Source organism: Epinephelus lanceolatus, chromosome 9, assembly GCF_041903045.1.
Source record: "Epinephelus lanceolatus isolate andai-2023 chromosome 9, ASM4190304v1, whole genome shotgun sequence".
Lineage (NCBI taxonomy): Eukaryota > Metazoa > Chordata > Actinopteri > Perciformes > Serranidae > Epinephelus > Epinephelus lanceolatus.
Genome location: NC_135742.1, coordinates 9,156,544 through 9,171,783, shown reverse-complemented (window position 1 = coordinate 9,171,783; position 15,240 = coordinate 9,156,544). Strand labels below are relative to the sequence as shown.

Genomic DNA, 15,240 nt, shown 5'->3' with positions numbered 1-15,240 from the left:
CACTGTTTGGCAATCCAATGGGGCTTACTGCAATGAATACGTCACCTTGTTTTTTGCTCTGATTGGCTATCGTGCTATCCAATTGCGTGCAGAGGTGGGTAGTAACTAGTTACATTTACTCAGTTACATTTACTTGAGTAACTTTTTGGATAAATTGTACTATTCAGAGAAGTTTTAATGCAAAATACTTTTTACTTTTACTTGAGTTATATTGTTTTAAAGCAACAATACTCTTACTTGAGTACAACATTTGGCTACTCTACCCACCTCTGAGTACATAATTACACACACACACACACACACACACATATATATATGTATGTATGTATGTACAGTATATATAAGAATATATTTGTGTTTCTTGTGCTTTGATTTATGTTATGTTTGTAAAGATTTAATTTATTTTTGTTTTAGTTAAAGGGGTATCGTTTAAAATACATGAATTTGCAGATTATTATTTTTGATTGATTGATTACGTTCATGTTCTTATTTTACAAATAAATCAGACGTCACTCAACAGTTACTCAGTACTTGAGTAGTTTTTTCACCAAATACTCTTGGGTAGGAAGGGCAAAAACTGGCATATTCTGTCCATGTAAACATGGTCAGTGTCTGATGAGCTTGAATTCTCCTTTGAGATTTTCATATCTTGCATATTGAATTCAGCACTATGTGTGAAAAACAAGCTGAATTATTTGTTGGATAGCTTTAAAGTAAACACAAGCGTAGAGAGAGAGAATAACAAAGAACACACAGGTCACAGGCCAGATATGGACCCAGGATGCCGTCTGTTACCTTCAACATCACAGCCACTGTGGCCTCCTGCGGGTGTGTTTTCCAACAATATCAGAAGGCCAGTCCAAGCACAGCCCCGAGCATTTTGTCAAGGAACTCTAAACCCATCAGGTCCTGTTGTGTTTAGGCATAAATGTCGAGGTCTGTGTCCTATGAGCCCAGAATCTCTGCCAGAGAGTCAGACAGCCTCTCTCTCTATTTGGCATGGACTTAAATGTGATCTAAGGTGAGGCTCCCTCTCTTGCACCCCCTGAAATATGAATGAGGTGACTGAGTTACGTAACCGCTGCCAAAAAGGAACGAGGGCAGTGGGAGGAGAGGGGAGGGCATTACAGCAGGAGGGGAGACATAAGAGAGCAAGAACGAGGAGAGGAGAGGAGACTCACATCGTAAGCCCCAGCCTTGATCTGCTGGTACAGCTTGTGCTGGTCCTCGTCCCAGAAAGGAGGGTAACCCACCAGCAGGATGTAGAGGATCACCCCTGAGACACACGCAAAAACACATATGGACACACAGACACACAAAAAATGCACAATTTGTTATAAAATGTGTTTCAGTGTGTGTTTTTGTGTACAATTATCTAGGAAATGCCATATGTGTGTGAAGTGTGTGAGTAACTGTGTGTCTCTCTGTACAACTCACCGCAGGCCCAGATGTCCACAGGTTTACCATATGCCTCCTTCCTCAATACCTCAGGGGACAGGTACCCCGGTGTGCCGGCAAATCCTGCAGTAAACACACAAACACACACACGCACATACACAATTGATTGATAAGCTCACGGCAGCAGATTGTGTATCTGCTATCTTTGGATCAGCTTGTATAGAAAGCAAGTTAATCTTCCGTAAGCTATGACTTAGAGATCTTAAAGACAGATTTGAGGCTTTAAGGTCAGTTGATTGTGATTTACTGGCAAATCTCTTGAGGGAAGCCACAGACTCCACTGCTGATGGGTACAGATGTCTGCAGAAGAGATCCAGGTGAGATGTGGAAGTGTGCCTCAACAGTGCTATCTGAGAAATTCAAACTTAATCTCCATGTACTAACAAAAACTATTCTGGACCTCTATATGCAGAGTTTGACATCCCTGATAGGAAATAACGTAAGAATGGCTTCTGAAATAAATGCCCAGGTAGGGGTCAGGCTTATACGTAGCTCTTTTTCGACAGTCATGGGCTGGCTTGGCTTGGCTTGGCTTGGTTTGGTTTGGGCTGTCAGCCCAGCACAGCAGGGATTTGCATTTCCATTACAACAGGGCTACCGTCTTGAAGGTGTGTCTGTAACTGATGATGGCTTCGCTTGGGTGATGACGTTTAAAAGCAGAGTGCTAATCCACGCCTAAAGTCCCGTTATTTTTGCTGCATGTGTTTTTCCATCACGCAGCAGGGCAGGTAAAAGAAGTTTACCTGCTGGAGGTGAGCTGTTTGCAGAGGTGCAGTAAGAGCCTGTTGTCTGCAGCTCTTCATCAACATCTCACTGTGGTTGTTTCTGCTTTCACTTTCCTCCCTGCTGTATAATTAGACTTGCCTTTATTGAAGAAAAGCCGCTAATAAGTTCCACTAATTTAGTAATAACACATTTAATTTCCTATAGATTCTTCACAATAAAAGTCCACTGTTATTTTGTTATGTATAAACTTTTATTGTGAAGCAGCAAAGAAGGAAATGTTGAGTTTTCGAGCAGCAACTTGACACAACTTCTAACATGTCGGATAGCGAACATGAAACAGTAAAATAAAGCAGATATCTAAAGTAAAAACAGGACAAATGAGGGAAACTAAACTCCAAACCACAGAGATTCAGTTCGAAGCTACACCTGCAGACAGAGGTGAGGAGAGTCTCGCAACACACACGCTTGTTTGAGGGGGAGAAGCGGTTGTCGTTGGGCGTTCGCTGTGGTCAACGAGACGTCACAGCTAACCACTTGAGGGCGGGCGGCCTGGTTTTAGGACCTACTCTGGAGAAGGTCCATCTCTGCTACAGCTCGGCGAGGCATGGCACATCTTAACGGATAATGGAAACACAAATCAGTGCGGCATGGCTTTACTCGGCGTGGAAAAGGCCCATTAGCCTACCTATGTGTGGTCAGTTTATGCTTACATAATCTGGGGCATACATCTTTTTTGAGCCTTTTATATATCATATATAGATTTATCTACGTATAGAATATTTTCTAATAACATCAGTCACTCTCTTTCTGTCGGGTGGACCCTCCTAAGTCACTACATTACTCTCTTTTTTTATCCTTAGGTCTTTATTCCTTTCTCAAGCGTTTAACAAACCCGTTGAATGAAACCCGTCATAGGTTTAGATATGTATATAATAAGTACAGATGTGATTAACTCATGCACCTACCAAACCAGGCCTGCTGATCCCCCTGCACCTCGATGGCCAGGCCAAAGTCGGCCAGCTTCACTGCGGCATTCTTACATTTGCTTGCTAGGAGCAGGTTCTCTGGCTACAGTTGGGGAAAGGAGAGAAATAAGGTTATCAAACAGTTTGTAATGAAGGATGGAGGTACATAACATACAGTGTCCTAGTGGGGGAAGAGCTGGAGGTAGACAGCTATGCATGCAGTTTGTAACTGGGTTCACAAAGAACATTCTTAACACTGTACTCACACTCACACAAAACACAGGTACACACAGATCACTTGTGCGGACACACAAAAGCTATACAATAAAAGTGAGTTCAATAACTCTGTGGACTAACTTTTACTGTACTGTATAGCTTCATGTGTTCACGGAACCTCGTCAGTCTGCAGTGCTTTTTTGTGTTAGCCTCATGTGGTGCGCCGTGGTCTATAGGCTCCATCGCTGTGGCCCAGATAATGCAGTCAGCCTCATTATTCTCTGTCAGAAGAGGGCTCTAATAATGGGCTGCTATCCCCACTGGCCCCCTGCTCTCTCATTTTGTCTCTCTACGTCTCTCTCAGCTCTCACTTAATCGTTGTCTCTGTGAGAGCAACTGGCAATCTTGAATGACAAATAAAGCACTCTGGTGGGAAATATTAATACAAAATGCAAACTTTTTCTTTTAATTAACTCATGTCCAGAGTGCTCGTGATGTCACCAAGCTAGCTAACAGGGTAACAAACACATTGCACAAGTATAAGCTAATGTGACTACTTAGAGTTCAGGAGGTCAGCTAGGCTAACAAGGTAACCAGAAGATCTTCGCATGGCAAGATTGCATTGTTGATGGCAAGAGCGCTACGCTTTGCATGACACTACTCTAACCTCCTTCACTGAACTCTCGTCTAACATCACATCGAAACAAATAAGTTCAGTTCTTTGGTTCTGCCCATTTAAGGTTTGAACCTACCAGTAAAACTATTCCTGCCTCTCTGGAGCTGCTTGTATTAGGGTCGGGTGCACTCTTGTAATTCTACTACTGTTTTGGTTAAATATAACAATGCCAGCAGTAACGCTGTTAGTTGTACGCGGGACTAAAGTTCCAAAGCCTTCATTCTCTTCCAATTAGCTTGTGTAGTTGTTTCCTGAAATGTACCTCAGCGAGCAGCACCACAAGTGCAAACTTACAGCATGGCGAGAATGAGGACATTATATTTAGGTTGCATTTCTGTCACTGCCTCCCCTGCACTGCAGCAGCGTGTGTCTTTGCACCCTCTGCCTTCCTCCCTCCGCTCTCTCCCCTCAGCTAATTTGTTTAGAGGCGCAGGAATACTGTGTATTTAAAGCGCAGATACTTAAAAGTGTGCTTTTATAGCCTTTGAGCCCCATAAGTAAAAGAAAAGGAAATGAGCAAGAGAGAGAGACCGTGAGTGAGCGCAGCAGTAATCCTGAGGCGCTGTGCCTACTTCGTGTCATCATTTTCTCACAGCTCTACCACTTGGTTAGGCTTTACTCTTTTGTAAACGAGGGGAGTTAGAACTTGCCAACACTGCAGCAGGAAGATAATCCGTGAAAACGGATGTGGGTGGAAATTCTGATGAAGCATGCGCTTCCATCGAAAAGGTGCATAAACATCCAGGCCACATGTTCAGACAGAACAGCAGCAGTCGCCACCGCTTTTGATGGAAGCGCTCCTTCCCTCTCCATCTCTTTGGCACACACACACATACACTTAGACATGCACACAGCTGAGCACAGGGATAACTAGCAACTAGTTTGAGAGGGAGGGTATGTGGACGACAGAAAGCTGTAATCGAGAGCAGTTCACGAGTGGGTGTTTCATATAAAATGATTCCCATCTTTCTTTCTTCTGGAGCTGCTGAGGGATTCCTCACTAAGTCTTTCAGAGAAAGTGGCAGGGATGTAGACCTCATTTAAGAGGATTCAAGCAGACTGTAGTATGGGAAGAGAAACTGGCTCGCACTCATTTTACCATAACTTAAAGGAATTAAGTAATTCATAAAGTCAGGGCAAGGTAAAGTTTGATTTTTTTTATACTAATACCAACCAGACACCTGAAAGAAACACCTTAAAGTAAAACTCTGTCTTTATCTACCAAATCCTTCATCTAATACCTTGCCTCAAATCTGGTGGCATGACACGGTCTAAAGTAGGAAAATGTTTGATTTAACTTTGATTGTAAAATACATAAATATGTCTGTGTTACAGACACGTTTCACTTTGATTTCCAGCCCTAATTAAAGTATTGTTTTAACATATCCTTTCTATCTATTCATGCAATTTTCATTACATGCATTACATGTGTCTAAAGGCTGAAAATACTGCCTTCAAGATTGACATATAACCTGAAAGGCAATATACTTTTGATTTCTGAGAACAAAAAACAAAAAACGTTAGAATATTTGCTGCACAGTCTCAACAATACAGGACTGGCACACACACACTTGTTTGCTGTGTTTTCATCTCATTTGGCATAACCCAATTCCTAATTTGAGGGATCTTGTCACCAAGCTGTCCTCAGTCATCACACTATGACCTATTGCATGAAATGCTCCCCGATGCTTGGGTGTGAAACCAGATAGGCGTGTCGGCTAAATAAAGAAATGGCCACAACAGTTCTGATAAACACAACGCGCCTTAGCTGGAATGCTGGGACTGACATTTGCATAGAGGAGGTCTGCTCGACAAAGTGCATCATGCAAAACAAGATGTGACAAACAAGCATGCACGTACAAAAAAAGACAACCAGGTACGAGACATGACAGCGAGAGGACTGAAAGCGGTTTGATTTCTTTAGACGCTGATTCCCACACAGCTCGTCGTGTTTGAGGAGCTGCTTTAACTTTTACACAAGCACAGCATTATGCCAAATTTAAACAGCTACAGACCTAAGCAAAACTTCAGTTTAGTTGTTAGGCAGTTCACAGTCAGCAATCACATTAAACAAGGCGGCAGCTTGTTGAACGATCTCACTGAAAATGCATTCCAAGCTCAGCAAAATCCTTAAAGGGATAGTTCAGATTTTTAAAGCGGGGTTTAATGAGGTGCCTATCCATAGTCATTGTATTACCTATATTGGTGTTTTAATTTGAAGTCACCAAAGTCACACAATAACACAGGTATACTAACTTCTCAAGCTTCATGTTATGGAAGATGAAATCACTGTATTTGTCAATGGAGTTTGGTGGCTTCAAAAAGAGCACAGATGGATAAAATGGCTTCGGTTTCCTGTCAGAAATGTCTGACGGCAACATAGAGTGGTTAAAATGTTCTAAATATAGCCAACACTTGGTGGCAAAAATACATTTTGCTGCTGCCCTTGTCCACAGCGATACACTGCTTAGCTTCTGGGGCATTACCCCCGGTCTGCTTCTCCAGACCGCCATCTACTGTATGTAAAACACTGACTATGATCAAGTACCTCACACAACCCCACTTCAAGAAATGTGAACTACCCCTTTAAGAGCATAACTTCACTGAACCATATGGCATGTGTACAGACGTCTACAAAATACTTCTATTAAGCAATACAACAGTTCTAAGAAAGTTGGTACAAGTTCAAAAGTAGCGACTGTCTCTGTGTCCAAGCCTAAAAAAAGACTGCGCTACCAGCCAGCTAGCCAATATAAATAAATGTCACAACATCACAAGACAATTGATGGCAGCTTACAGAAAATGAGCTGTCACATTTGAAGCACTGAGGGTAATTAACACATCTATACAGGCAATCTAAACCACATGGGGTGTCTCATAATCAATAGTTAACATATTTTTCTGACTAGTAAATGAACCAGAGGTCAGATTAAGTTTCCTCCTGGGCCATCTTATGTGGATCCGTAGACAAAAGGAATGGGCTAGTTGTGCAATGACAAGGTCCTGTTCCAAAAAGGTTACAGAGCAGCGGCACTGGTCAGCCAGCATGACCAGCGTTACATGCTTTAAGTCTCCACAGACCTTGGGAAGTGGTGTTCACACAACAGGAAAGGAAGGTGACTACACAGAGCTGGAGGCTGTGTATGGCAGGGCAGAGCCAGAGAAAGGTCGGAGGTGGTATTTGACAGTCTTGAGGTGATGGCCACGAGGCCGTAGGGACTGTTCTGTCTCTGGGGAAAGGATCTTTGGCCTATCTCTAACTGTGCAACTATTGTGCAGGCATAAGCAGACGACAGCAACTGTTTATGTATCAGAATATGATGATTCAAAATCTTCTCTAAGTCCTGAGGCTTTGCAAGTGACATTATGTCCACAGACATTACAGATTCTCATATACTTATCAGACTTGCACAGACGACACATAAAACACACCCACACCAACAACCCCCCCCCACTTACACAAATATTTAAGCACACTCTAAAGGGACAGCAAGATGATCCCCATCACTCACCTTCAGGTCCCGGTGCACCACGCCCATTTGATGGCAGTGAAGCACCGCCTCCAGGATCTGCTGGATGCAATGACTGCATGCAAACACCAAGGGAGGGGGGTGGGGGGGGGGGGGGGGGGCGCATGTTAGTCTGAGCAGCGCTACAATCCCGTGCACAGGCCAGGGGTGTGGGGGAGGGTAGGTGGGGGGAGGTGTGATGGAGGAGTGGGAGGGGATTAAGGGGTACAACATGGGTTGAAAGGGCTCTTCTGTTGCCAGCCGTCACACTCTCACCGTTTATTAGCTTCGGCTGACCCACAGCTAAGCGCACCCTGGGTTATGCAAATGGAGCCACTTTAATAGCTTGGATAGGCTACGTTAGCTAAACACTGCGGCCCAAATGAAGGCATACTGCAATATGAATTTCATAGGTCACAAACATTTTCTCTGATGTGCCTCACAATACATGGCTGTACCACAAACATTAGCTGTATGCTGGCTCGCTCCACTTCCTGCTGGATCTAACACCCTATAGAGCGGCACATGTCAACAGCAGCCTTAATGAGTGAGGTTTTTGGAAGCTGGCTGTAGCTCTGGGTTCCAGTTGGTTGGCATGAAAGGGGCGTAGCTGTGGGTGCACTGCAACAGAAGAGTCCTCTGAGACAATCTATCCTGCAACTAACCAGTGGATATTATTCTCTATGATCTCGGTCTTAGATACTCTGTTCTTCGTAGATGAATGTATCCATGGACACGCTCATCTAGGAAAGACATTTTACAGTTGGCTGCAGCTGGATTCTAGATACCCCACCTCCCTCTGTGTTTTAGTCAGCAGGCCTCTGGTGATGAAAGAGGGTGTGAGAATGTGGCTGGCCAATGGGAGGAGGGGGGCACAGAAGGCGTTGATGAAGGAGGTAAGGGAAGGAGTGAGTCATTGTGCAATTAATACATTTAAAAGATGTGTCTGGGATCAATGCCACGTCTACTGCCAGCCTAGCTGGCCTCTGCCGACAAGTGCTGTCGTTCTGATGTCAGTGCACTACCGGACACTAAAAATAAAAAGGCAAATCTCAAAAACAGTGTGAGAGACGCTGAGGGATGATTGTGATTCGAGTCTATGCAGAAACCAGATGATGTACTGTATCTGAGCAGGGAAGGCGGATATATAAATATATGTATACAGTATATATGTAATGAGACAGACAACGTGTACATGTGTGCGAGGGGACATGTACTTTGCCTGGGTCCAGCTGTGGGAGGTGTGGACTGATGCATGAACACACACATGAGCACAAGCACCTGTGCTGTTGGGGATGTGACATTGTGTGTGGATAAAAGCCTGAGCGTGCATGTGCGCTTCCTGTGCACTGACAAAGTCAGAGGTCATCAAAGTTCAGATTGAGGTTTGTGCTTTTGTTCTTTGAATTATTAAAAAGTCCACCCCATGACTGTTTACAAACAGCTGTGGGTTGTGACACTAACATTTCTGTTGTGTTTAACATTTTAATTCCAAATGCACAGCATATGACATGATGTCAACAAATGTAACATCTACAACAGACTATGTGTCAATAATTAATGTCCTTTAGGAATCAAAGAGAAAGCTTCAGAATCATACCAGATAAAATCCATTTTGGACGAGGCGGATTTCTTCCTATTGGAGGCCCAAACAGACGATTCAAAGTAGCCACATAACATGTAGAATTTTGAATAAGGCCACATTCAGACAGACCACAGTACTGCGTGAAGAAATGCAGCCCTGTGATTCACTTTAATGAGGCCAGGTGCTGATGTGGCGCAGGCCAAAAATAGGTAAAATACTTTGTAACATAAATGGTGTATTTCTACTGTTTAACTGCTGAGCATCGCACTCAAAGAGAAAATGACTGACACATAATAACTTTCCAAAGCAGTAAAATCCTATTATAAACTGCTGTGTAGAGTTTTGGTGTCTGATAAGCCTTTAAACACGTGGATTAATTACTCAAAGTTGACGACCTGGATCGTATTTCATCGTCTCACCTGTGCCACAAACAGCACGCTTCCACCAACGCAGCCCCTCACGTGTTTTTAACGCAGGCCTGTTTTCGGTCTGAGTGCAGCTTAAGGGAAGCTTTTGGATAATGGAAAATGATGCTCTCTTGCTCTTACTGCACTACTGCTCTTTCCACCTACACTTTTGGAAATAATGTTTAATTCATATTCATATATTAAAGGGAATTCTGCAGTTTAAATACAGTTGAAATAAGATATTGTGTGAAATGACAAATCACTGAGTGACTGTCTTGATGAGGAGAAGTAGATACACTAAAAATTTACCAAGTAATTTCAGCAGCTTAATTTGACAACTTGATGTTAAGATAGAATATTGAGGGTTTTTTAAACTCACTTAATGGTAGGGCTGCCCCCTAATACTCAACCAGAAAGATCAATAGTTGGCAAGATTTTATTGGTTGTGTACTCACAGAAAAAAGAAATAAAACAAACGTGGAACTCTATTAGGAGCTGCGCCTTGTCAAAATAAATCTAAACCTATATGACTGGACCATGTGGGAATTTAATTTGAAAGGACAGACACAGGAAGTGTCCACGCTCAGCAGTCAGACAGGAGTCAGGTTAATTTCCAGGGCTGGTACCTGTGGTTATTCCACAGGCTAGTTAATAACATGTCGGGCAGGAAATCCAAAGTGTGGGATCATTTTGAGAAGGTGAAGGACGAACCCAAGGTGATATGTAAACTCATCTTCATTGGTCGACTACAAACATGACGTATCATCTGAAACATGGAAGTAGCTACATGCCCATTAGCCCACAGCGTCATTAACAGGCGGCTCGCTCAGTGTGTGACGTGCACTTGTAGATAAAATATAGGCCTATATTAATGAAGGTTCATTAGTACGGTTTTGTATTTCTCTGTAATGTAGCACAGTGTTAACAATGTTACTGATACTATTCTTTCTCACACCTTCAACTCAATCCACCAAAATTTAACAATCAAATCAATATCATAAAAATGCAGGCGACTAGTCGACTAATGACTAAATGATGACTTTTGGTCAACTAGGAAAAGGTCCTACAGTCATAAAACTAACTTCAGCTCTTAACTGTGAATGTGTCACCAGAAATTAATAATTATTAAATACATAAATACTCATATGTTGTTGTTTTCTTTAGTTTCAGACACTCAAGTTCAAACACTCGGTTTGAACAGCTGTGAATTGTGATGTCACAGACAGAAAATCATTTGACTATGGAAAACTGCTTAGTCTAATTGCCAGATGGCAAAACAGCAGCTTGCCGACCTCTGTGTTTGAAAAATGCGAGGACAGATAAAGGAGAATTCCTGTGTGTGTGTGTGTGTGTGTGTGTGTGTGTGTGTGTGTGTGTAGATACAATGTAAACAGAATAGATTACTTCTTGTGTGTGGCCTCGGAGTTTGCGTTATTTACATGGTCTTCTTGATATCACTTGCATCGTACAGAAAAGCCAATCCATCCTGCCGTCTGGACTTGTGTGGGTACTATGTTAATATTTTATGTAGTTCTAGATGTTTTGCACTGTCCACCACATACATACTGTATTTCTATGAAGATTTGGATGAATGCAACTGAGACAAGAAATCTGCACCTTTAAATTATCTCAAGATTTCTTGCTATCATATCATCAGTAAACTTGTAGCCTAACAATTAAGCTCAGAAACTGAGCCGTAAAAAGGGGGCAGTCTTAATCCTACAAATGCACAGGACCTCGAAGGCTGATTTACAGTAATAGGTCCGCGAAATATTAGAACATGAGAGAAACGAGAGAGAGGGAGAGACAGAAAGTGAGACACAAACAGAGAGAGAGAGAGTAGGAGAGAGAAAGATGGACTGGCATGGCTGTAAAGTTCAGGGCTATAAATCAGAATCCTGTCTCTTGTTTCTAAAGGTCTCCCAATGAATAAATACTAGCCAGGTCACATCTACAGCCCAAATACTAAGAGCTGGGCGCGTGTGCAGAGTGGTCTCTAAAAGCCAGCACGAACATGTGGCTGCATGTGTCTGTAAATGTGCTGTCGAGGCTACAGCGACTTCCATCTATGAATGCGTGCGTGATCTCTTGCACACTCATTGCATGCAGTTCAGCGTGTGTGTGTGTGTGTGTCTGTATGTCCACCCTCCCCCCACTTTGTCAGCTGTTGAGCTCTGTAACCCGCAGGGTGAGAATCCTCTGCATGTGTGCGTTTGTGTCTGATGGAAGGAGTTCATCCTAAACGTTCCTGTGTTAGTTAGCAGTTAAGGGTGGTCATGCCGTGGATATCACACCCAATATTTGCTGTATTTTAAGATCCATCCTGTAGTGTTCCTGCTCACCCTTTGCTTTAACGACATCGTCTATAAAAAGCGGGCTTTGTGCACACGTATACGAGCTGTGCTTCTGTGTACGTATGTAATCTGTACCCCACTTCACGGTAGTCTTCAAAGAGGGACTGGATAATTAGATCCACAGATCACAGCAGCAAACAGGAATTAAAATAATTCTCGTTTTCACTCTTGTTCTGGAGAAATCTAATGGTGCAGATGACAGTAAAATACACGCTTATCCTGTTTTTTGAGCACGCCATTTTCTGTGAACTAATAAATAACTGTATTGCTACATCTTAAAGTCTGTAGCATTTGAGATAAACTGCAAATGAAAAGTACACTGTAAATAAAAGGAACTGCTATAAATGCATGGCTTGAAGTAAAAAAAAAAATCTGTATTTTCAGTATTATCTAATGAAAAAAAGCCATTAAGGATCTAAATATATGTATCCACAGTAACAGCAGCTTCTCATACCACCACAGCTGCTACTCTAACTCCATCAATATCAACACGGCTGCTAATTGGAACCATAGAAACATTATAATACAATATTATATTGTCATTTTGGTGATAGATACAGTCAGTATTTATGGGAAAGCTCCTGAAACATCACATCTTTTAACGCAGAGGGGGAAAACAAATTCAATCCAATTCAATTTTACTTAAAACGCCCAATATCACAAATCACATTTTGCCTCGGAGGGCTTCACAAGTTATTTTTCAACTTGGACACTATTTTCATGTTTTTGTGTCTAAGTTTTAGAAATTAGTAAGGCAGTGATTCCCAACTGGTGGGTCGCGCTCCAAAAGTGGATTGCGGGTCCATTCATAAACATGTCAAATTTGTGAAAAACACACTTTATTTTTAAGTATAGTGATTTTCTGGCACAAAGCTTTTACTTTGACGTGCTGTTTCCTGCTGTGAGGGAAAGACCAATAGATTGGTACTTGACAGAGACACCAAACTAGCTCGACGACATGGGAAAAATGCCAGTATGACGCTGAATGTGTTAAACTGTGTGGACCTTGAATTAATGGGTAAGGTGAAATCTGGACCCTGTGGCTGGACCAGTTGGGAACCACTGCACTGAGGGAATGTTCCCACCTTCAAATTACGTCCACTTAAAGAGCTTGTTTTTGCCACTGATAGGCTCGAAGGGTTTGACAAGATCATTGGATCTTTACAGAGACAGACCTTTTTCTTAAAGAGTACGATCCTTTTAGTTTCACCAGAAACAGCTCCAAAATTGTTACTGTCAAACCCACCAGACTGCATTTAAATAAAGAGTAACTTTATCGTCATAAAACACATCTCATTCAAAAGATGACAAAATAAAACTCACAGTAACTATCCTGGTTCATCTTCCACTTGGTTTTGTTGAAATAAACCCTTAATTCAGCCACTGAGAAGTGAAAATGTGTTGGCTGTATTCATGCTAAAGATACTGCTTATTTAAATGGAGTCTGGTGAGGTGGGAGATGTCAAATTCAGCGCTGTTTCTGGTTTAACAAAAACTGATCTAACACTTTATCCAGACAGTATGAAACTGTTCAGCTACAAGTAAAAATCTAGCCTCCAAGGACCTGTAGTTCATGAGGTTTTAAATCCCTGCTTGATAACATCATAGCACATGGTCGAAACATAGCACACATGGCCTTGAGCAACGTTAGCACAGATATACTGTCTTGAAAACGTGCATGAAATTCACTAAAACATGCTAGTCTATCATGTAAACAGCTGTATGGTACTGATATTGGGGTAAGTTTAAAAACCACGCTTTCCCAGCATTCCCCTAACTATGACTAGACACCGACTATTTATAAAGCAAGCAATAAAACTGTACTTTGACACACTAAAAACATCTTTTATTAGTTTTTGTTTCTTACATAAGAGTGGCACAAAGGTGTTGAAGGAAATGGCCACTTTAGAATGAAAATACAGACAGTACTTACTGACCCTCATGCCGACAAGAAGTCCAGTGTAGTTTTTTAATCCACAAAACTCGTTCGGGGTATCAGAGGATAACAGCTAGCCAGAATAACCTACATTTTGAAAATGTAATAAAACTCCGCTAATGCATTTCAAAAACATCACAACGGCTCTTCCGTCGTAATCCAAGTGCCCTGAAGCCGCGGCATGCAAAATTGACCTTGACTTTACTCCACTTTTATAGCATCTTTTCTCACTGTGGTCAGTTAGCCTCGCGCAAGACTAGCTGATGGCTAGTGGTGGTGCAAGTTCTCGAGTCTCGCGCGAGTTGCCATGTAAACACAGCACTCTTGCAGGGCAGACTAACTGACCACGGCGAGAAATTATGCTATAAAAGTGGAGTAAATTACGTCTTTTCAAGTCAATTTTGCATGCCGCGGCTTCAGAGCACTTGGATTGCGATGGACGAGCCATTCTGAAGTTTTTGAAATATATTAACGCCGTTTTATTACATTTTCAAAATGTGAGATCCGTGCACTTCAAGACAAGTGTAGCTGTTATTCCAGCTAGCTGTTATCCTCCGATACCCCGAACGAGTTTTGTGGATTAAAAAACTACACTGGACTTCTTGTCGGCATGAGGGTCAGTAAGTTTTGTTAGGCTTGTCACGATAACAAATTTTGCTGGGCAATTAATTGTGTCAGAAATTATTGTGATAAGCGATGACATTGCGTAATATTGTGCTTTTAAGACCATTTTTATTATTGTTGTAATTTTGCTGTTTTTAGACCATTTTTTAAACTTATATAATGATAATAAAGGCATATTGATGCAAGTGCACCCTTTTAAAGAGAAATAAACATTTATTTAACAAGAATATTTAGGAATGCAAATAAGAAAATTTAAATATCCGAAATTACACATAAAAATATCTAAATAAATAAATAAATACAAAAAAATAGACTGTCAGTCTCTCACTCTCAGGTGTGCAGTTAAGTTGGTCATATTCGCTCTTTTTGTTGAGATGGTTTTAGAACAAACCCGGCACACCGGCTCGTCCAAATAACTGGGCTGCCCTCTGTCATTTGCTTTAAATCCAAAACACTCCCACACAGGGGCCGTGGCATTTCGTTGAGGAACAAGTTCCATGTCTTTCTCTTACGCTCAACTGTTGTTTTTTTTCTCCGCCTCGTCTCCCCCTCACGAATATCGCACTGTGCGTGTGTGTGCGAAGCCCATAGCCCCGCAGTGAACGCTCTTGTCGTCCAGTCTCTTTGGTGGAAAGACACGAGGAAAACAAACACGCATGAATATGGCAATTATTCGTGGCTGGAAAAGTGACCGTCTCCCTTTTAATTTACCGTGCAATTAACCGACTTATCGCATATCGCGACAGGCCTAACTACTGTCTGTATTTTCATTCTAAAGTGGCCA

The 15,240-nt window shown here is 42.0% G+C and overlaps 1 protein-coding gene across 37 annotated transcripts in view; it reads right to left on the bottom strand.

Moving 5' to 3' along the window:
* Positions 1–15,240, bottom strand: part of camk2b1 (calcium/calmodulin-dependent protein kinase (CaM kinase) II beta 1) — a 132,264-nt gene that overhangs the window by 72,808 nt on the left and 44,216 nt on the right. For 29 of the 37 annotated variants that reach the window (XM_033619411.2, XM_078170537.1, XM_078170529.1 and 26 more), the window contains 4 exons: positions 7,554–7,626; positions 3,150–3,252; positions 1,438–1,521; positions 1,182–1,276 (listed from right to left, as the gene is read on the bottom strand). In XM_033619411.2, the coding sequence (XP_033475302.1) occupies positions 1,182–1,276; positions 1,438–1,521; positions 3,150–3,252; positions 7,554–7,626 (355 nt within the window). The remainder of the gene's footprint in view (positions 1–1,181; positions 1,277–1,437; positions 1,522–3,149; positions 3,253–7,553; positions 7,627–15,240) is intronic. The other 8 variants (XM_078170543.1, XM_078170526.1, XM_078170542.1 and 5 more) reach the window with 1 other exon arrangement.